Below are 21,687 nucleotides of genomic sequence, written 5' to 3' on the forward strand. Positions count from 1 at the left end.
AGTGGGCCTGGTCGGAGTTTTAGCTGCAGTAAGCAGTGTTCCTGTTGATGACATTTCAGAGGCATGCTCAGAAAGGACGCCAAGAAGGAGTCTGGTGGCTGGTTTGGCATCGGGGGTCGGTGGGGAGGGGGAAAAGCTGTAATCCATGTCAGCTGTGAGCGCAGGGTTTTCCCCTCGCGCTGGCTCTCACACGCTCGCTCGCGGGGACATGTGACTTTTGGCCATATTAGCAGGTTTATCCAAGCCTAGCCCCTCTGACTAACAGATGTAGGGAAAAGGGCATTCTGGGATTGCAGCAGTTGCTTTTGAACAACAATGTCCTTTTTGTAAGAATCTGATGCTTCTTAAAAGATGGAACATGACATCATTACCGTCGATCCAAGAAACATTCCTTCAATAATACTGAGTGTGCTCTGGTTATCAGCTCCCTTCCCCCAGCTCCTTTCTCTTGCTTTTCTGACATGCTTTTTGTCTATTGTTTCGTCGGGGGCTGTAAATGTGAAACAGTTGTCTTTCAGTGTTATGTGCTTGTTAGAGCTGGAATCAAGTGGAATATTGTTGATTTATAAGAGAGAGAGAAAGAAAAATACCAAAAATCCCACTTTTCCTCCAGCTTTCATAAATGTAGTGTGCTTCAGGTACGGGCTGAGCTGGAGCTAATTATTTCCCTTCCCACACGGTATTAGTTACTGCATTATGCAAGGGAAGGTGGAAGGGAAGGTTCCTGTGCATCCCACTCGGCCTCATTGGCAGTTGGATATGTTGTGTGCGGGTACCGCCTGCTTCCAAGGCTCCTGCAGTGATCCTGCATCCACAGGAAATCTGTGTGTGCTCACCAGTGCAGTGTGGCAGAGTTGTGAGCAGCTGCAGATTTTCTGTGTGTATGTATATATATATATGTATATATATATATATATATATATCTGTTTTTATACTTGGTCCACCACTGGGATTTGAGTGCTGGGTTTTCCTTAGCCCCTGAGAACGAGCTATCACAGAAACACATTCTGGGTTGCATCGTAAATGCTTTTGAATGCTGATTGCTTGGAGGAAAACTATGAAAAAGCTGGATTTTGCTTCCCTTCCCTGTGTTCTCTCTCCCACGCATGTCTTCATCCTAAAAACTAAACACTCTCGTGGAGTTTACAACTAGGTACATCCTGGCTGTGTCTCACAGCCCTGCTCTCTGTGCAGCAATGCTGGCAGGTCTCTGAACTAGCAAGGAGCAGGCAGAGTTTGGCACTTTCATGTGCTGCAACTGTCTAGAGAAGAGAACCACTGATCACAAACATGAAGGAGTATGTCTTTTTCCATCCCTGTAGAAATTGCTCTACAGGGAGTGGAAAACAAATGATTCATTGATGGTCTAGAGGCTTGGAGAGAGGTGGAGTTTATAACATCCAGAAATGGAGGAGAAATGGACAGGGATAGGGCTTTCTGATATGTTGGTTAAACTCGGGTTTGTTGTCTTTTACATCTTCACAGTGGAAAGAAAACCCCAACTTTTTCAAAAAACAAATTCAAGATACAAAATATGAATAAAAAAAGCACAAGTCTTGACCAAACAGGGATTTTTGGAAAGAAGTGAGATGTGTGATTGACTGTTTGCCAGTAACAGAATTGTTTTTATTGATGACAATTTAGAGGGATTTGAGAGGAAATCCAAATACCTTCCTTTAATAGAAAAAAAAAAAAGGTACATTTTACTTGTAGTGGTTGTTTGGCATCACCTGTTGTCAAGAAACAATATGATTTTAGCACAACTTGACAGTATACTTTTATTCTGGATAGATTCCAAGGTACAAAACTTGGAGTAAGTGAAAGCAAACTTATGGTGCAGACAGAAGGGATTTCATACATTCCCAGTTGTGTCTGAAGTTACAAGTTCCTCTGAAGAAAGCGTTTGCCAATGCACTGTTGTCCATTGTCTCATGTGCTATCACAATTAAAATGAGCTGCCACAATTACGACGTGTGTTTGCCTCTGCCGAAGCAGAGCAGAAGGACGTGCGTTGTGTGTGGAACTGGGTATCTCCTGTCCTGGATGCTGTTCCTCTGAAGGAGGGGGTTTGCAAGTAAGCCTCAGAAGAACAGGCAATTTGTGATAGACATCACAAAGTCCTGACAATTCTCTAAGACAGTGGGTGTAACTCTTCAGAGGGAGGGTGTTACAGTAACATGGGCTCTCTAGTGACAAACTGCTTATTGCTGTGGGTCAGAGATTCTGTGACTGCTCTGCAGGTGATTGAGCAGATGCTGGAGCATGGAATGAGTCCTGTTTTGTGTTTTGGTTTTAATCTGTGCTCTGGAGAAATGCTTGACTGGTGTCACAGTGGGGCTGTGACATTATCCGGGCACACAGGTTGTGTTGCTTCACTCACCAGGGCTGCTTGCTCTGGAGGAAGTGGAAGCTGCTTTGCTGTGTAGCTCGTTTCGGGCTCTTTGAGGAAAGGATAATCAGTGAAGGATTGCAATCTTTTTCTTGCAGTAATCCATGCTGAAGAGGCTCCATTCATACAGATGAGCCAAGGGTTGAAGCAGCACTTTAAACCCAGATAGTCGGTCGGCTCACTGCCCAGCAGGATGCCATCAACCAGCCGAGCGGGCAGCCTGAAGGACCCCGAAATTGCAGAGCTCTTCTTCAAAGAAGATCCAGAAAAGCTCTTCACAGATCTCCGAGAGATTGGCCATGGAAGCTTCGGAGCAGTTTATTTTGTAAGTAGCTCCATGACTTGTGAATTTTTGCTGTGTCTCTCTTTAAACTGCTGTGACTCCTTTTATATGATGTTCGGGGCTTGGAAGGCGTTTGCATACAAACTGAAAAGAAAACCTGGAAATGTGGTCCTTGCCTGGTGCTTTTACTTGTATTGTTATGTTGCAAGCAGGGATTTAACTGCAAATAGAAAGCATGGACTTCTGCTCCATCAATTCTGACTGGCAATGCAGTTCTCTTAGTCTGATCACCTCCTTATCACCTCTTGTTCCTTGAGAGAAATTGAGTTTTCTCTCCCTTCATTCATCCCCCCAGGCTCCCTTACAGCCATTCTTTGTGTTTGACACCTGAGTGTTGGTGCTTTTATTGTCATTTGTCCTGTCACATCCTTTCCTACTGCAGGCAAGAATCCCAATATCCATCTGCATAAAACTTACTTGACATGAACGTCTGGACAGCAGAATTTTTCCCAGACTGCTTGTGTAGCTGAACCAGCAGCGGGATCCTCTTGGTAACCTCCATGCAGGTCGCTGTGTGTTATCCAAATACTGTGAGGCCTTCATGAAAAATACATTTTCCTCAGAAAACCTTTTCAAATTTATAATTGTAGGAGGTGTGGCCAAACCTACCAGTTTTCCTTCAGAAAGCCATTTGTGTCACTATTTTTTGAGATGCCTATTCAGTGTTAATAATTGCAGCAGACCATGTTGGGAACCTTCCAGCACAAATTTAATGCAGCACAGATGAACTAATTAGGAAAAGCTTCTTAATTTTGTTCCCGGCTTAAAACTATGAGCCACCACTGTCTGGGAACAGATCTGGGGGAGGAACTGTTTTCTGATGAAACAGAACTCACCTGCAGCCTTAAATTCACCTCGTTTACTCCGTGTGGTTAAAGAGTGAATATAAAAGGAGGGAACTGACAAATATGTCTTCCTACTCTGTGGAAATATTGTTAAAGAAATATTATTGAAGTTTTTTGGGAACACTGTATGTTAGAGAGGAAACCCATAACACACCTGTGAGCTGGATGCAAACAGCATTCCCAAACACCAACAAGAAGGCATTTGTAGCTGCTTGAGCTTTGTTGTTTTGATAAGAGCTGATGGCCCATTACCACCTCCTTCTACAAAGAGATTGAAAATCAGAGGCCTTCTTTCTCTTTTTCCCCCACCATTTAAAATTATCGGTTCATTGTAAGTCAGTATTTACTCACTGTTGAGTCCAATTACTTCCTGGTATTAGGACTGTGCTTCTTTGACAGAAAGCACGTCTGATTTGGCACTGGAAAAAAGACAAGTGTAAGCCGTGCATCACACAGCTCCAGCCCATTTTCGGGCTTTATTTTTGTCAAGAGAAAGTTTCTGATAAAGACAGGTTCTTGCTAGTTTTGTGTTAGGAAGTTTTAGCCTATAAGTCTTGTCTTGGACTTTTTTTACTGCTAGCAGTTCTGAGATTTTGAACATGAAACTGTTTCTTGCAATGTACCCCATATCTCAAACTGAAACCAAAGACATGAGAAAGACACCATGGAGAGGGAAATTTAGTGTGAATTAATTAAGCATGAAGAAGGAAAACGTAGGGGAGTCTATGTCTTGGGTACTTTATTCCTCTAAAGTTTCTTTAACAAGATTTTGGTTCTGCTACTGCAAACAATTAAACTTTCTCTAATTAATATAATATTGGATTGTAGTTAATAACTGCTTAAAATGGTATTACTGAAGCCGGTGACATACTCTACTTTTTCTTTGTGCATGTTTCAGTGCTGAAGTTACTCTGGTCACCAGATGTTGGTCCTTTGTGTGGAGGTTTTGGAGGAAAGCAGGATATATATGTGCATACATGCCTGCCATGAAACGAGCCTTGTTCATTTGGATGGTTTAAGTGAACCGACCTTGTACATCTTCCTGGCTTTTGTCTGGGAATGGTCTTTTTTCGATTGTTCAGGATCGCGTGGAAACTAAAAAAGCAAATGAAACTCCATTATTTTAATGTTCCCGAGGTGTCAGCTGGGATGGTTCTCCCTCTCTCAGCCTTGTAGGACTGTAGGTGTTCTGGAAATAGAGTTGCTTACTTGGGTTTTCTGATGCACAGCACCCTCTCACCAGGCTGCTTTCATTGCATACAACCTGCACCAAAAAATTCTGTTGATAAATAGATGCGTGGGTAATTAACAAATAGAAAAATCCATACAATACTGAAATCTCCCCTGCCTTTTTTAAAATAGATTTTAGTGTTTCACTGTTAGTTGTACCTACCTTCCTTCCCTTTCAACAGTCATCCCAACAAGGGGTGATACATTTATCTTACCTGATAATTGGCTGAGTGTTTACTTGTGTCTCTTTCTTTGTTTCTGTTGCATCCTGCAGTGGCAGAAAGTTTCTTTTTTTTTTTTCTTTCTTTCATAATTGACATGAATTTTGCTGGTTCACCTCATGGTTTTAGTTTCTTAGAAACTGCAAGTCTGGCACCTCTGAATCATTTTTGGTATTATCCTTACCCTACTCCCTGCTTTGCAGTGTAATAATAGCTTTTGCTTGACACAGGAAACCTACTACACTGGAACACTGCAGATGGAGCAGAAGAATAACCCACTCTCTTTTGTTAAGAGCTGGGTTCCTTCTGCTCTACTCTAGTATTTTGCTTGCCTGTTTTATTGCAGTTCTTCGCTGATTTAAATGTTTCAGTGATTGTCTCTAATTAGTAAAGATCTAGGAGTAAGAATTTTATTCTTCCCTTTTTTGTCTCAAACAACAAAAATAGTCACCCCCAGCCCAACTTCACAGGTAATGTCAGAGGATCCTCTGAAAAAAGAAAGTTAAAAATTAAAAATAGTATTGGTTCAAGCTTATCATAACTGGTTGAAATAAAGACTGACAGGGAATTCTGGGAATCTCTTTTAATGAATTAAAACATGACTAAAAAATCTTTTTACAAAAGGCGGAGCCCTGATACTTTAGTAATCCATTTTCTGATAGGCTGTGCTTGATAGTACAAATATATTAAAAATCAGCATTTTCATCAGTCATTAATGAATGCTGAGGTGCACATTACTCTGATTTATATCATTTGGCTTCGTGTTCAAGTTGATTATTCTTATCAGGGAGACTCTGAGGTCTTTTCCTCCACCACCCTCCCATGCTGCTGAAATCCTTAGCAGAGGAAATCTGGGGTCTTGTGTGGAGCCATCCTTCCTGTGAGGTGCTACCTCTTCTCCTGCCAGGGGGAATGAATCCTTGCTTTGGTGCTGAATTAAAAGAAAACTTCCTGTCTGGTTGTTACATTGGATTGTTACTGTCTGAAGTCATGAAGTTTGCCTTTGAAGTGTGGAAAAACACATACATTTATTGTGCAGTGTAAATAACAGTAATGTGGGACACGGAAAGTGAAAGTCCAATCTGAAGATGGTCTCTTAGATCACTGCCATCTTTCTCTATATCGTGTATATTCCTCTAAGACACAAAAGCTAATTTTGGGGAGCACTGGGGAGAAAGCCAGCAGTGTCTGGAGCAAGTATCTCCTGTGCATCCTGAGACATCTTTCCTTATGGTTTGAATGGAACATGGGGGCTGAGCCTCGCTTCTGTTTTGTTTGTAATGGACCTGAGCAGGGAGGGAAGTTGATTTAGGGAAAATCCCTTCTACTTGAATCAGAGCTGCTTTTGTAAAACTGTGATTTTTAGTTTAGAAGTCACAGTGCTCAACTCCTGCAGAGACTTGCTGGATTGCTGAGCATGGAGAAATGTCACACCTTGTCTCACAGACAGGAGGATGATCTTTCACTTTGGAAAGAAATTTCCAATAGATGCAGCAGATATTGCATATCTTGGAAGATATTTTAGTTTAACTCTCTGCAAAAGTTAACTAAGGGATAAAGATGTTTTGTTTGGTTTGCATCTTATGGGAAATGGGGACCTGAAGAAACTGATGCACCGTGTTTTCCTGTTCCAGGCACGTGATGTGCGCACCAATGAAGTGGTGGCCATCAAGAAAATGTCATATAGTGGGAAGCAGTCCAATGAGGTACGTAGAGCATGTTGTACATTAAACCTTGACCATTGGAAATACTTATTATATGGGATGATTTTAATTATCTTGGGTTCCTGTAGAGAAATCTCTTCTATAACTGTAAAGGTGATTGAGGGTACTGTGTAAACAAAACAAATCAGTTTACTGTTCTCAGTTTATTTCTGCCTAATCTGCTCCTGGAAAAGATGGGTAGGAGTCTCTTCTTCCAGACTCAAAGGGCTCCCTTTGGGACCACATAAATGTGTAGAAAGGAAAAAAGAAAATTAAAAATGATCGGGTTGTATGTTAGTGTCTTATTGCCCTTAAATGTTTCATTTTAAATACCTTTCAAAAAAACCATGTTAATTCCTGGACAAAGGAATAATAGCACTGAGAATTTCAGAGGGAGCCTTGCTTGTACAAAGTAGTGAGGCAGAACACAGCCTTCCTTGGAATGACTGTGTTCATGAGCAGCTGAAACAAAGGCAAACCAGCAGTGAATGAATGAGTGTGAAAATCTGAACAGCAGCATAATTCCAGAAGAACTGCCAGAGCCAGGGATTAAGGCACTCTTTGCAGAGAGGTCTGCAAAAGTGGGCCTCTGAGATTTAGACATTGTGTTTTTATGGCCACCCCAGATGTGTCTATTTTCCCTAGGACATTTAGTAGAGATAGTTGATTTTATACTTGAAATGTTTAAGTGCTAATACAGATTCTTGAAAAGCCCAACATGACACGAGCAGCTGATTTGGTATTATTTCTGGTAAATAACATGTATCAAATCGTGGCATGATTTTTCAACAGAAGTATTTATTGTAAGCATGTTGTTCCAGGCATTTATGGTTCCCTCCCTCCATTCTCTGTATTCCAATCTTAGAAGCAGCTTTGCTCCGATGAGTTTGACTAACAGCTCATTGCTTTCTGTGCCTTTTGTGTATTGATCATCTGCACTCCCAGGAGCTGAACTATTCCTTCCTCTCTGTGTGTGTAGGTCTGTGTAGGAGGTAGAGGTGGCAGTGTCTCTCCAGCAGTCCTAAATTCCAGCTTCATAGTTAAATTTGCTATGCCTGTTTCTGTTTTGTCACTGCAGTGTCTTGTTTAACTGTGTACTGATGAAAGAATAATTTGTACTTGCTACTTGTCCTACTGTTTTAATTACTGTGAGCTATAAATACTCTATTCACATGAATGAAACAAACTGTGCATGCTTCAGAAATAGCTTTTGTTTGTCTTCAATGCGTATGTTTCTTTATTTTGAAGAAAGTAATAAGAGGAGGATTAAAACTTTCTATTTTACTTCCATATTTATTTGTTTTGTTCAGAAGTTTGCTGGAGTATCCAGCCTATGTAAAGAAAATTGATTAAGGGTATTCTGGTATCATTTGTATTTACTTTGGTTTCATAATAAGATTTTATCATTGCTGGGAACAATAATTCCCTGAAATAAGTTCATATTTTATACTAAAAATAAGTTTAAAACCTTTGAAAAATGTATTACTGTGCTCTTAATGTGATCTTGGGGCTTTTTTTATGCAGGAAATCGTGACTACTTCTTGACTAGTATATCACCTCTCTCTCCCAATGCAGAAGTTTAACATGGTGCTTTCTTGATTTGGCTTTTATTGCTTAGTACCTCAAAGCCTTTGAGGCTGAAGGTAAAAGGCAGCGAGGTCATTCCAGTGTCAGTGAGAGAGTTTATGTTAGTATAACTGCATTGTGTCATTCTCGTGACGTTTCTGGTGTTGAGAAATGCTTAACTTAGTCAATCAGCTGCCTCAGTTGTGGCTTCCATGTTCCCTGGTTTCGTGTGTTTCTCTAACCCTAAAATTTTTATTGAGGAGGATTTGGGGTTTGCACATGTTTTCCAAAGCATTAGGGTAGATGAGCCCTCTGTCCCTCTGTGAATTCCAGCCACATACCTGTGCCTGAGGTAGAGTGTGCTGAGAGATTAACAGGACCTGGAAAACAGCTTTTGAACTTTTGGATGTTAGGTAAGGTTTTTCTACCTCTGGTTAACTTCAGAACTGATACTCTTGCTCAAAAACATTTGCAGTGTCAACACTCTTTGTGTTGACTCCTGCATACTTAAATGGTTTCAGCTACTGCATTTGGTTTTGAAAATCTTTCCTGGCAGTTGTAGTTTTGCCATTGCACTCACAAGCTTTTGCCTTCCTTGCCTGAGGAGATGTGGATGTGCAGCAAGTGGGAGAACTTGGATGTCTCTGAGGGGAGCAGTGGCAGTGTCAAGGCAGACATTGGAACTTGACATTTAGGTCTCTTCTGTACTTCTAACTTGCACTGGCAGAGCTCCCCTTATTATAAGCCTGGGCCTTGTTTTATCTGTTTTTTTTTTTTTTTTCCCTGAAAACCAATCCCTTGTCTAGTAGGTAACTCATTTCAAATTGGTCCTTGTAAAAACTAAACTAGTAATAGAGAAACGTTATCAAGAACATGATCAGATATTTGGTGGGTGATGAATGGGACCTCATCCAGTGTAATATAGTGACTAGTAGGGGTAGGTCTTTATAGCTACAAGAGTTAAGAGGGAGACAGCTGATCCTGCTGGAGGACACTTATCACCCACATCTCTTTCAGATTGGAGTGTATGTTTGATTTGACAACTGAAATGGTATCTGTTTAAAGAGGATCTCTTCTTTTTTGAGGACTTGCTCAGATATTAAGTGTTTACCAGTATATCATATGCACACATAAAATATAAAGTATTACACTGATGAGAGATCCTTGCATACAGCCTAATTAATCAACAACTTGTTTTGTAGGTCTATTGAGGAGTTAAACAGTGAACATCACAGTGTTGATGCAAATTTATTTTGATTTGAAACCTTGAGATAGTTTTGCCTCTTAAAATAATTAAGTGACATAATAACAACAACCAAAAAAACCAAAGGTAACAGTTGTATAAAGTCATTCTATTCGTTTTATTCCCTACAGAAATGGCAGGATATTATTAAGGAAGTCAAGTTCCTCCAAAGAATAAAACACCCTAACAGTATAGAATACAAAGGCTGCTATCTGCGGGAGCATACAGCATGGGTAAGCATCTGCTGCTCTGCACTTCACTTGCCTTGGTTAAGGAAGCTTTAAAATCTCTCCAGCTGGCTTTTGGGAGCCACCTGAGCACTGGCATTGCACAGACTCAGAGGAGCTTACAGGGGATCAGTAAAACTGAATGCAGTTTTTGGAATCAAGATCTAGGGAAACTTTCACTTACAGAACAAGGTGAATGTGCTGCTGTTCTAGTGTATTTAGCTTCATGTAAATGAGCATTTGAAACAATGCACACCCATCATTGACCAAGTTTTGCAGTACAATATACTAAAGAAATCATATTGTTGAACTAATAGTTTCAGTTGTAAGTACTGTTCATGTATTAGCTGCAATAAATCTGTAGGACAAAGTTTTAGTTTCTCTTTTGCAAATCTGACTGGAACAGAATCTTAAGTAAATCCCTAAATAGCCCTTTAATACTCTGATAAGCTTGTTAAGTGCAATTTAAGATTCCTGTTAAGTATGTGCATATAAAATACGATATGTAATACAATACATAACTGGTTATGAATGTGCTTTTGCTTTCCCCACAAGTGTTGTTGCTTGGTATCTTACACAAAAGGGTTATGCTAATGCCAGTTAGAGCTGTACTTATGGGAGGGACCAGTGTGACAGTGCTGGGATGGGGGTTATGTTCCAAGCAATACTTGCTTTGTAATGGCAGTTTGCACTGTGTGCTCCAAGGGTCAGTTCCAGATTTCTCCATAGAAGTCTAGGAAACATACATTTACTATTAGAGATTCTCTAACAACTACTTTGATTTCTTCCCATACAGCTTGTTATGGAATATTGTTTAGGATCAGCATCAGACTTACTAGAAGGTAAGTTTGGTGGAAAGTCAGAAGTATAATACTGAAGTAGGAGGTTACAGCATCACAGAATTGTCCTTGAGTATATAGTTTTATCTGGGGACAGAGAGTGTGTGAACAGGCACAGCCTGTCCAATTTTTGCATGTCTGTAGTGGGTTTTCTGTAGAATATTGGCTTTCCTAGGTGCTCTGTTTTCTCCTTGGTTCGTGTTAAAGTCGTCAGTCAGCTATTTGTTTTCTTCTGAGTTTTAGGTTCTCCTGTCATGGCAGTTCAAGATTTATTCCTGAAAACCCTTGCTGTTGATCCTAATGCTTACAAACAACTGTAGGCCTGTTGGCTAAAATAGCACTGCAGCAGTATTAGGGTTTTGCTTGATGAGGCCGTTTGTTAAATGGTCGTTTTTCTACCAGACTTCTCCTAGTGAACTTTCTTTGAAGATATATGTTCGGCCAGTAAGTTGTTCAGCTACTTTCCTTGCCAGAAGCATTTCAGGACAAAAGCATTTCAGGACTCTGAGCTGCCAGAGTCTCATCTGTATTGCTACAGTTTATTTGCGTGTGAATTGTTGTAAAGGTCTAGGGTTTAGAGTTTAGCTTCATTAATGGAAAACTGGATACTGAGTCTCAAATAGTTACTTGGGAGAATGGTCACAGAACTGACAGGAATGTAGTTTATGGATGCAGAGTAGTCTCTTTGGTAGTAAATAGCTGCTGTTTTACAGTTAGAAGATTACATCTGATTATAGATTGTGAACTAATTTTACATTGGCTTCTCATGCTGAACCTAGTGAAAATAAACTTTTAGTATTTCTGTTTACATTGTTAAGAGTACTCACTTGCATGCTGCAAACTGTATTGTTTTCTGTAATATTGAATTTCACATAAATTCTTTCCTTAAGTTCATAAAAAGCCATTGCAAGAAGTGGAAATAGCAGCAATTACCCATGGTGCTCTCCAGGGATTAGCATACTTGCATTCTCACAATATGATCCATAGGTAAGTGGTTATACTTCTGCTGTCTCACACACTTACAGGTAATTTATTTTATTGATGATGGTATTGCCTTCATCCCAAATTTAATATTGTAAGCAGAGATTTTCTTTTCACGGTGTCCATATGCTCCCAAACAAGTGATTTACAGCAGTCTAAACAGTAGCAAGCTGTGTATCTGCACATGCACTGTGTCTTACAGCAGTTGTTCATAATTTCTGTAGAATTCCTTTGAATCTGCTAAGCTTTTCAATCCTTGATCCGATGCTGATTGTCCCTGAAGCAGTGCAAGTCAGGCTGAGTTCACCCAAATAACTTGTAGGAGCTGCAAGGCCAAGATTGCTGGGGTGAGGGGGAGCACTGATTCTTGAAAAATTAGTTTTACATGAACATGTTGAGTAGCACACAGTAAGTTTGGGATGCAGATGTTCTTTGTGTTTAACGTGCTGCCTTTTAGTGGGATGAAGAATTTGAATAGTTACATTTTGAAAATCATTGATAATATATTTGATTCAGAAGATTTTGCTGAACTGTATGTGAAGTTTATCCTGCTGTGCCATTTTAAGTTGATTTTTAAGACAAACATTAAGACTGACATTTAAGACAAAAGATTCCAAAATCAAGGGCCACATTAAACAATTAACCTAATGGTTAAAGACTTTGTATTTGGAAGAAAAATGGGTATTTTGTGGCTTTTGGAGGAAATGTGAGTATTTTACAGCTTGAACAAGTGAATACTGGTGTGTTTTGTAGTCTGTCCAATAGAAAGTTTTCTTCTTTGGAGAGGAGTAATACTGACACTTGTATTCTATAACCAGAGATATCAAGGCAGGAAACATCCTGCTGACAGAGCCAGGACAGGTGAAACTTGCTGACTTTGGGTCTGCTTCCATAGCATCTCCTGCCAACTCATTTGTGGGGACGCCATATTGGTAAGCCAAGAGTTTGACTTATTTCTGGCTTTGTGAAGTGAAAAGATAATTTACTGGCTATTTAATATATTTGGGCTTAGTGGAGCTAGCTTAGTAATCTTCTGGTTGCGGTAGTGATAAAATGTACTTTGTACCAAAAAAAATAAAATTTAATAGTAACTAGGCTCTGGGTTCCAAGAAATGGTGAATCCTTGTATTTGTAGTTCACAAAAAGTAATAAAAGTGTTTTGTTGTTCTGCTTACACTGACCTTAAGTGGTAGAGGTGGGATTGAATCATCTGTAATATATTTTAATCACTCCCCCCAGTGGCTTAAACAATTCCTATGTTCTTACCGCGTCTGGTTGTTGAAATAACTGAAGTGTTTTTTCTTTCATAGGAAAGGCCAGGTTCATTGAACAAACCCCTTTGCAGATCCCTTGTATGCTTTTGATCTCTTACACCTAATCTGTGGTGTTTACACAACTGCATGCTATAATTATTTCACCAGAGTTGGTCAGCCAGCTAAACTATTGGAAATGTGGGAGGGTGAGAAGGTGGCGATACTCAGAAATGGAGAGCTGGGCAAAGCACAGGAGAACATCGTGCAGCCTCTGCAGGCATGCACTAGTGTGGGTGCCTGGTCTTTGTTCCCAGTATCCCATGGTCATGCCTGATGGCTTGGGGAATGATTTGTTTATGGTAGCTGAAATCAGTGAAATAGCCCGTTTCACACTGATGAAGATAAGGTGTTCCATTGCCCATTTATGAGAACCAATTTCCTATTTTAGGATGGCCCCAGAAGTGATTTTAGCCATGGATGAAGGGCAGTATGATGGCAAAGTAGATGTTTGGTCTCTTGGAATTACCTGTATTGAGTTAGGTAAGTTATTTCCTTTGACAAATTGTAAAATGTAGATATTTAATACCTAGAACTAATTCAGCTGAATCACAGTGCAGAAGATCTGTGCTTCTTTCATTGTCCTAGTTTTTCTGGGACTTGAGTTTTGGAGAAAAGGGCTAAATGTACTCTCTAAAAGTCAAGACAAGTCTCCAATTTAATGTTTATTGAGCTGGTGTTTTCATTACCTGAAGAAAAAGAGTTATATAGACAAAGACAGTAGCCAAGTGATATCACTAAGGGTGTTCACGTTCTGTGGGAGAGGCAGTTAACTTCTGAACTGAAAAACTGCTGAACAGCTTTAGAAATGAACCATTAAAACTACCAGTGTGGAAATGTATTTAATGCTATGAGTTGATACTGTTTACTTGAAAATTTAAGATGCATTAACAAGTCCTGCAGTAATGAAGTTTTGGGTAAGTGGGCACTTTCAAAGCTATATGCAGTGTATGTTGTCACTTGTGAATAGATTTATTTTCTTTTCTTTAGACAGAAGGATAGGGAATAATCCAATTTTGAAGTGGTAACTTGTAAGTCAAAGCCTAAAGAAAGGATGGCATTGCCATTACAACAGAGTCTTTAAAGCAGAATGTCGGTTTAAAAGGACATTGTTAGTATGGCATTGTATTTCAATTTAACACATAATGTTTTCTTGGAACAAAAATACCCTCACTGAAGCACAACACCGTGCACACTACTGCAGTGCACCTGGGGCTGTCCTCCCATCCTTGTCAGATCTGATTGCTCAGACTCCAACCCGACCTCAGTTGGAGCAGCAGCCCAGCCGGGCAGTGAGAGCTCTCAGGAACACACTAATCCATGTGAACTGCACAGTTTAGCTAAAAATGCTGTCTGGCATTCCAAACTGTCAACTTCATTTTCTTCCAGGACATGAAATAGATTCTTTCTTCAGAGCAGAGTTGTTGTGTGGTGGGTTTTTTTTGGTTTTTTTTTTTTTTGGTTGCCAATATAAAGCAAGTTTAAGGGGTGTGACTGTCATGACAGAACCCTGCTCCGAGTGGAGTAAGGAGACTTGGCTGGCTGCAGGGCTCCAGGAATGCAGTGAGCTCATGGCCACCACACCCCCGGGAGCCTCCTGCACGCCGCGTTCTTGCGGGATGAAGCGTTTGGCTTCGTCTACGGCTGCTGGCGTGGTGGGAGGTGAGACTAGGTCAGGACAGCAGAGTGTTGTAGGCTGGGTCGGTGTGGCTGGCTCGGTTGTGTTGGTTTGAGTAAGCCTGGGAAGGCAGCAGAAAAACAGCATGTCTGGTAGTCTTCTCAAATTATCACTTAAGTCTTAAAAATGGCCTCACTGAGGGCTCAGTTTCAGGGTTTCCTGAAGATTTCTATTCATTCAGGTGAGTTAAGAGCAAAAAAGCTATGGAGAACAGTCAGTTAAAATAGTTTAATGAATAAGCAGTCTGATCGTTGATAGCAGCAGCTAGTTACCTGACAGATCAGAGAACATAAAGTGCTACATTTGAGGAAAGATTTAGCTCCTCAATTTTCTCCTTCTGAGGAATTTGTAGAGCTTAGTCCATCCTGCCATAGTCATGAGTGAACTATGATCTCTGATTCATACCTCACTGCTACTATTTGACTCAAAACTGAGGAGCAGAATAAGAAAACCAGCATTATTTTTTTTCCCTTGTTTGTTTGTTTGGGTTTTTGGGGGGTTTTTTGGTTTTTTTTGAGGAAGGAAAGTTTTTTGTTGCATTTTGACTGGTGTAGGAACGTCCTCATGGCCTGACCACCTTCTCTGGAATGTTTACGGCGAGGCTGAGCTTTATAAGTTTACCCCATAAATATTCTGGTGAAGCTTCAATTTTGTTGTTACAGTGAGATCATCTCCTTCCTCATTAAGCTTTCATGCTGTGTCAGTCTATAAGAGTAACACAGGCTTGAAAGAGAGAAGAGCCAAAGAGAATGCAACTCTCAAAATAGTATAAAGAGTTGGCCTGTTGCTGACTTCCTGCCCGTGTGCTTAGTCAGTTAAGTGTGATTTGATGGTTCTTGTAACCAGCCTTTTCTTCATCACTGCTGTCCTGCTAGAAATAAATATTTCTTAGCTTTTTAGCAACTGTAGATTAAAAAAAAAAGAAGGGGGGAGTGTATGAAACCAAGAATGCTTAGTGGCTAAACACCGAGTATAGAGCTTACTGTTAACTTATTCCTATTTTAGTACATTACAGTGAGTCAGAGAACTCAACTATGATAAACCACGTAATTTAAAAGCTTGAGAGGACAAGGCATTTGATCTTCAAAGGGCTTTCATCTTCTGCAATGGCACAGGACTTATGCCAACATATCTGTCTGATTGCAGGGTAGGGTTGGTTTGGGGTTCCATGTTCAGGCAGTAGGGATTTTGCTGATGTGGTTTTCTGTTTAAAGGGATGTAAACTAAAAAAAAAAAAATCTCTGGGCAAAACCATGGGACTATCTCCCTGTATAAAACATCTTTTCTCTTGTGTGCAGCGGAAAGGAAGCCTCCTTTGTTTAACATGAACGCAATGAGTGCCTTATATCACATAGCGCAGAATGAATCCCCTACACTACAGTCTAATGAATGGTGAGTATTGCTGAGGGAGGAATGTTGTAGGGAACTGCTGTAAATGGAGTGCTTTGTCATGCTGAGTTCTTGAAATGGCTGGATTCCTGTTGGGAGGATGTGAGCTGGAAGGTTTCTCATTAGATTCACTATACATTTTATACACAAAGTTGACCAATTACTAAATATACATTTGAGACTCTGCAGTGTAGCAGAAACAGGACATGCTGCTGGAAGAACACAAGACCCTGTAAAAAACTCCATTCGTGGGTCACTAAACTTCTGAAGCTCCCAAGCCTGCCAAAAGTGTGGTTTTTAGTGTTTTTTTAATCACAAACCACACTGTCAATTCCTAAATCTTGTTTTGTTGAAGTGTTGCTCTGCAAGATGAAGACACAGCTTGTGTGTGGCAAGTGTCTGTTGCATAAACTTCAGAAGAATAAAGCACAGTAGTAACATTTTGTGCCTTCCAGCCTCAACAACTGTCTTTTGAAACAGCAAACACAGTCAACTAATTTCAAAAGTTAAAAACTTCCTAACTGTGGTTTACTGAGCCATAGTACTAGGCCTCCAACATAATACATTGTCCCTTGTTTTTAGAAATATTTTTCTACTTTTGAGATTTTTCTGGTTAAGCTATTTCATGCCCTGGTGATTGACTAAACATTCGAATTTCTTTATGCATTTTTCTGACCAAAAAAATGCAGTAATTTAATTTATTGAAAATTTGCAGTAGCAAACCCTCCCATTACAGGATGGGATGGGGGGAGTAATGAGGGTGGAAAGAAATAAAGCCTGTTCAACTGATGTACTGCTGTTTTTGAGGTATAATCCTGACCTTCTGACGACCTGTGTTCAAAGAAAGAAGGGGCAAAATACAGACTTTTAGCTTACAGAAGGAGAGAAGTTACTTAACAGATCCTGACTTTAATTCTTACTGGTGACAGATTGCACAACAGTGTAAAGTCGTGTCAGAGGGGCCAGAGGCATTTCAGGAATCGTACTTCAATACCGGTTTTGGATAAAACACCTGTGCAGAGGTGGGATGGGACAGGGGCTCTTACTAGAGCTTGAGAATTTGTGCAGTGTAGAACTTGACAGAGTTGATGCTCACACTGAACTATTTGGTTGTCTGCTTTTATATAGAACTCTCCTTCCTCTTGAATTGAGCCGTATTTTTGCATTCTTAAACCAAAACATTCTGTCTGTAAGTTAAAGGGATCTACCTGCTCATAGTGGTGGGCTTTGGCTTGACTAGGGATGTCAGAGGCTGTAGGATGAAGTACTGGGTCTGTGTGGTTTCTCCCCACTTTTTCTGCTAAGAGCACCCAAATGTGAGTATCTTGATTGCTTAATGAATTAAACTGGGTCGTTAACTCAGATGGATTTTTTTCTTTCCTCTCCTTGACACAGGTCTGATTATTTTCGAAACTTCGTAGATTCTTGCCTCCAGAAAATTCCTCAAGACAGGCCTACATCAGAGGAGCTTCTGAAGGTTGGCTTGCTTGTCCTTTTTGCTTTCCATATGGTCTTAAAAGGGGCTGTGCCCTGTGATGGTGTTCTTTCTCATCTGCTGAACAAGGTTATGGTTTAGTGATGCTCTCTCTGCCTGAACACCTTTGAGCTGGGAGTGCTCTGGGGTGTACTGAGCTGGCAGTCCCAGCTTTACTGCCTCTCTGCAGTATCCCAGTGTTCCCAGCTGACTGTCCAAGTCAACCTTGGAGTTCTCACCATGAAAGGTCACTCCATCAGGTGACAGTGGGTGACCATCAACTTGTTGAGAGTTTGTTTCTTGAACTCGGTCTGTCATTGCAGTGATTATAATTAATCCCAACAGAACTGCCATGCATTAGCTAACAAATACATTTTGTTACTTCCCTCTTTATTCTCTTCTGTATACACTCCAAGGCTTTGTAGCCCCTCCCATCACCTATGTGCTTTGCAGAGACCTGAAATCTGCTGTTCTAATAGTATCCTTGGGGGAAAGGGGGCAGAGGAAAGCAGTTTTTCCTCACCATATTTTTCCTTGATATGAAGAAGCATTAGCAATCTGCAGGTTTTCTTTTGCTTTATTTCTTAGATATTTTTTTTATTTCATTTGTGCTCCTGAATGCTGCAGGTACTTGGCTTTCCTCATTCTGGTCTGGAGACAAAGCCAGTGGGGTAGATTGTTGCAAAAAGCTGACGTGTTCCTGAGTGAACAGAACTCGCATAGAAGTTGGGTGTTAGAGCTGCTTTATTGGGTGACTTTGGTGGATTTCCTTTGTGGCATCAGGTGGCATTCAGAATTTTGCTAACTTGTCATTCTCTTTTCAGTGGTCGTGACATTTTGGGTTTCTTTTTATCCTGGCCCTTTTTCTGCTAAACAGTGTTTTTCCAAATTTTTTGCATTACAGGGAAATAGATGCTATTTATGAAGGTTTTATCAGCACTTTTTTGAATGGTTTTACCTAAAAATGGCTCGGAGGACTTGTGCCTCTTTGAAAACTGTCTATTCAGAAAGTAAATGCAATTATCCAGGAAAGGTTTCGGTGTGGGTGTGTAGTCCTGCCATTTCAGAATTCTGCAGATTGGTTTTATTTTGAGCAATGTGCTGCAATTAAAGAGAACATTGATGGAAATGAAATGTTTGGGAATGTATTCCTTCCATATCTATAGTCTGAAACAGCTGCAATGCCACTTCACAGGGACAGGTAGGGAATGTGACATGTTGGAAACAGCAATGCAGTTCTCCAAAGGAACAAAATGAAAGTAGCGGTGGTGTTAATAATGACTCATGCTTGCACAGCACATTGCATCTGGAGACTGCAAAAGCTGCTTCTGACATACATAGACAGGACTTGTTTTACCTATTGGCAAAATGTAGCCACCTTTGCAGAGAAATGTGGTGATTATCTTCCCCAAAAAAAAAAAAAAAGAGCAGAACATGGTGAGCTGTTCGAGAACTGGGCTCTAAGGTTCACAGCCTATTTTATGACTCAGAGTTGTATGATGAATATTTGATTCTCAGGCTTTTCTAAACAAGGGAAAGGGTTTTATAGTGAGGGTTAGCTCATGAGTTAATTAACATTTGGTTAAAGATACTAGCCAGCCTTACATCTTAAGCTTTTACATGATGCTTGTTGCTCTTCCCTCACTAAACCACAAGCAGGTAACGTCTCTAAAGTCTAGGTATATACTGAGCACGTTTTCGTGGTATGTGAAATACCATTTCTAGGTTTTTTGCATCTTTATTTTTTGGTGGAAGTCTGCCATCAGAAAGCAATTATTCTGAAATTTATCTGGATCATAAGATAGTCTCAAAACCAGTGCCAGCATAAGGTGGGAAGGTGTTCTTCTCCTGTGCAGGGAAGAGGGCTAATAAGCCCAACTACAGCTCATTGTTGTATCCTCAAAGCCTGTGTGTTGGAGGCACGAGAGGTCACTCACCTGTTTGTGTGTTCTATAGCACATGTTTGTTCTTCGAGAGCGGCCCGAAACAGTGTTAATAGACCTGATTCAGAGAACAAAGGATGCAGTGAGAGAACTGGACAACCTACAGTATCGTAAAATGAAGAAGCTCCTCTTCCAGGAGGCCCACAATGGCCCTGCAGTGGAAACACAGGAGGAGGAGGAGGTGAGAGAAATGTTGGATTTCATCACTGAACCAGAGAAAATGAGGCTGTCATTTAAATAACCACAACTCAGATACTGCTAAAACAAAGGGAGGCTGTTTATACACCTGTGATGCTTGGAATAAAGCTACCTCAAGGCACAAACAAGGACAAACAGGGTAGATGCCTAGTGCTGGCAAGAAGCTGTGCCATGTGTTCATGCTTGAACAGTCAGCTTCCAGTTCTGTAAATCCTCACTTTCTTTGCCTGTTTATGAGGCTTCATGAGGACTCTTTAGCAATTGCAGTTAATCTCTATTTAACCATATCTACAAGGCCTTGAAAATCTTATAGTTTTCTCTGAGACACAGAAATTTGTACTTGATTTATTAAAAAAAAAAAGTCATCAAGGAAAGTAATTTATCTTTTTTGAGTTGAGTGCTGCAGTCACCATGCAGTGATGGAGACTCTGAATTGCAGTTCTCCAGTACTGCAGTTCTGCAGTACAGAAAGAAACCTGCAAGGTGCAGGGTCCCAGCTGAGCACTCCCGTGATGCTGGTGTCAGAACAGTTTCTGGTGACACACTGTAGCTGATACATGATAGAGTTCAGCTTGTTAACAGGCTTGCTGTTGAAAAGGATCTGACATCAACCAGTTAATCTTGACAAGGCTGATTCCTTCCTCTCCCCAACATCCCACAAGAAAAACGTTTGATGGCAGTGCCTGGAGGGTGGAAGCTGCCATGACATGGCAGGTGGATGCCTTTAGAAAGAAATGGAATGAATGTTCCATTTGGTGATGTCCACAGATACAACTGGGATGGGTCTGAATTTTCATAATAATTCCTTTCTCGCAGGAACAAGATCATGGTGTCGGCAGGACGGGAACGGTGAATAGTGTCGGAAGTAATCAGTCCATTCCTAGTATGTCTATCAGTGCCAGTAGCCAAAGCAGTAGTGTTAACAGTCTTCCAGATGCCTCGGATGATAAGAGCGAGCTGGATATGATGGAGGGGGACCACACCGTGATGTCAAATAGCTCTGTCATTCATTTAAAGCCGGTAAGCTCTGGATTTTCACCAGTGAACTTTGAAGGTGTAAAATGGGAGAGGATTCGGTTGGCACAACGGCAAAAAGTCAACTGCTTCCAATCCCGAGTCATTATCTGCAGGTTCTGTTATTGTGCCCCGAATGTATGAATGTGCACTGGAAACTTGGGAAGGTTGCTGTGAAAGTCGTTTATTTTTGTTAATTCACTAAAATTATTTTACTAATTGAATTGTTTTGAAAGCAGTTTACTTTATTGGGAGGAGTTGGAATGGCAGGTTGTAAATAGGCTTGTTTAGTGGATGCCCTTAATTTGCAGAGCACTGTTTTGTCAGACAACAGGATGTGAGAGTTCCACCTTCTTACCTCCTCGTTAGTGAATTCTTAAATTCAAGACCCACAATAGTAGCTGAAATCTGTTCTGCAGCTTCCCAGCACTTGATTTGACTATTTGGTTAGTGAATAAAGGTGCATGGAAAAAGAAATGAAGTGGAAACCACTTCCCTGCTTTCCCTCTGCCCGATGAAGGGTAACTGGGCTAGAGTTCCTCGGAACCATGCTGCCATGGAGGGGTTACCACTCGTTAGCTCAAAGCACCACCATTTCCCTGGCTAATGATAGGTGTGGTTAGAATGTCTTGTTCTTTACCCAGATATGCAACAAAGACACAGGTATTTCCTCGGGGAGTTAATTAGTGTATCATATCTAACTAGTAATCGCGCTGTGATGAATGACAAACTCAAAATAAGAATGTGGAATACACCATGACAAATTCTAAAATTTGCTTTGAGGTGTTTCTGCAGTGGGTGTAATGAAAATCTTCTGTCTTTCAGAGTTACAAAGATGTTGGTTTTGTCTTTCAGACTTGATAAAATCTACTTTATACTTTTCATGTTTTGTTGAAGTAAACTGTTTAACTCGTCTTTCAGTTTTCCATTTATTTTTCTCATTTTCAGCTCTAATTAGTAATTTTCCTCTTAGTAATAAAAATTCACAGTGAAATTTCCAAGAGCGAAGATCCTAGATCAGAGCTCTTGTCGCAGTGTATTCCTTCACCCATCTTATTGGCAGGAGGATGTTTCAGGGCTGAAGAACGTAAAAT

General features: G+C 40.5%; 1 protein-coding gene across 3 annotated transcripts in view; it reads left to right on the top strand.

The window, feature by feature from the left end:
• Positions 1-21,687, top strand: part of TAOK1 (TAO kinase 1) — a 65,320-nt gene that overhangs the window by 27,468 nt on the left and 16,165 nt on the right. For all 3 annotated transcript variants that reach the window (XM_032707733.1, XM_032707735.1, XM_032707734.1), the window contains exons 2-12: positions 2,488-2,714; positions 6,663-6,734; positions 9,672-9,773; positions 10,564-10,609; positions 11,497-11,593; positions 12,406-12,519; positions 13,289-13,380; positions 15,874-15,967; positions 17,360-17,441; positions 19,395-19,562; positions 20,396-20,599. In XM_032707733.1, coding sequence (XP_032563624.1) covers positions 2,583-2,714; positions 6,663-6,734; positions 9,672-9,773; positions 10,564-10,609; positions 11,497-11,593; positions 12,406-12,519; positions 13,289-13,380; positions 15,874-15,967; positions 17,360-17,441; positions 19,395-19,562; positions 20,396-20,599 — 1,203 coding nt within the window. In that variant the 5' untranslated portion in view covers positions 2,488-2,582. The remainder of the gene's footprint in view (positions 1-2,487; positions 2,715-6,662; positions 6,735-9,671; positions 9,774-10,563; positions 10,610-11,496; positions 11,594-12,405; positions 12,520-13,288; positions 13,381-15,873; positions 15,968-17,359; positions 17,442-19,394; positions 19,563-20,395; positions 20,600-21,687) is intronic.

This window comes from Chiroxiphia lanceolata, chromosome 20, assembly GCF_009829145.1.
Source record: "Chiroxiphia lanceolata isolate bChiLan1 chromosome 20, bChiLan1.pri, whole genome shotgun sequence".
NCBI classification, from domain to species: domain Eukaryota; kingdom Metazoa; phylum Chordata; class Aves; order Passeriformes; family Pipridae; genus Chiroxiphia; species Chiroxiphia lanceolata.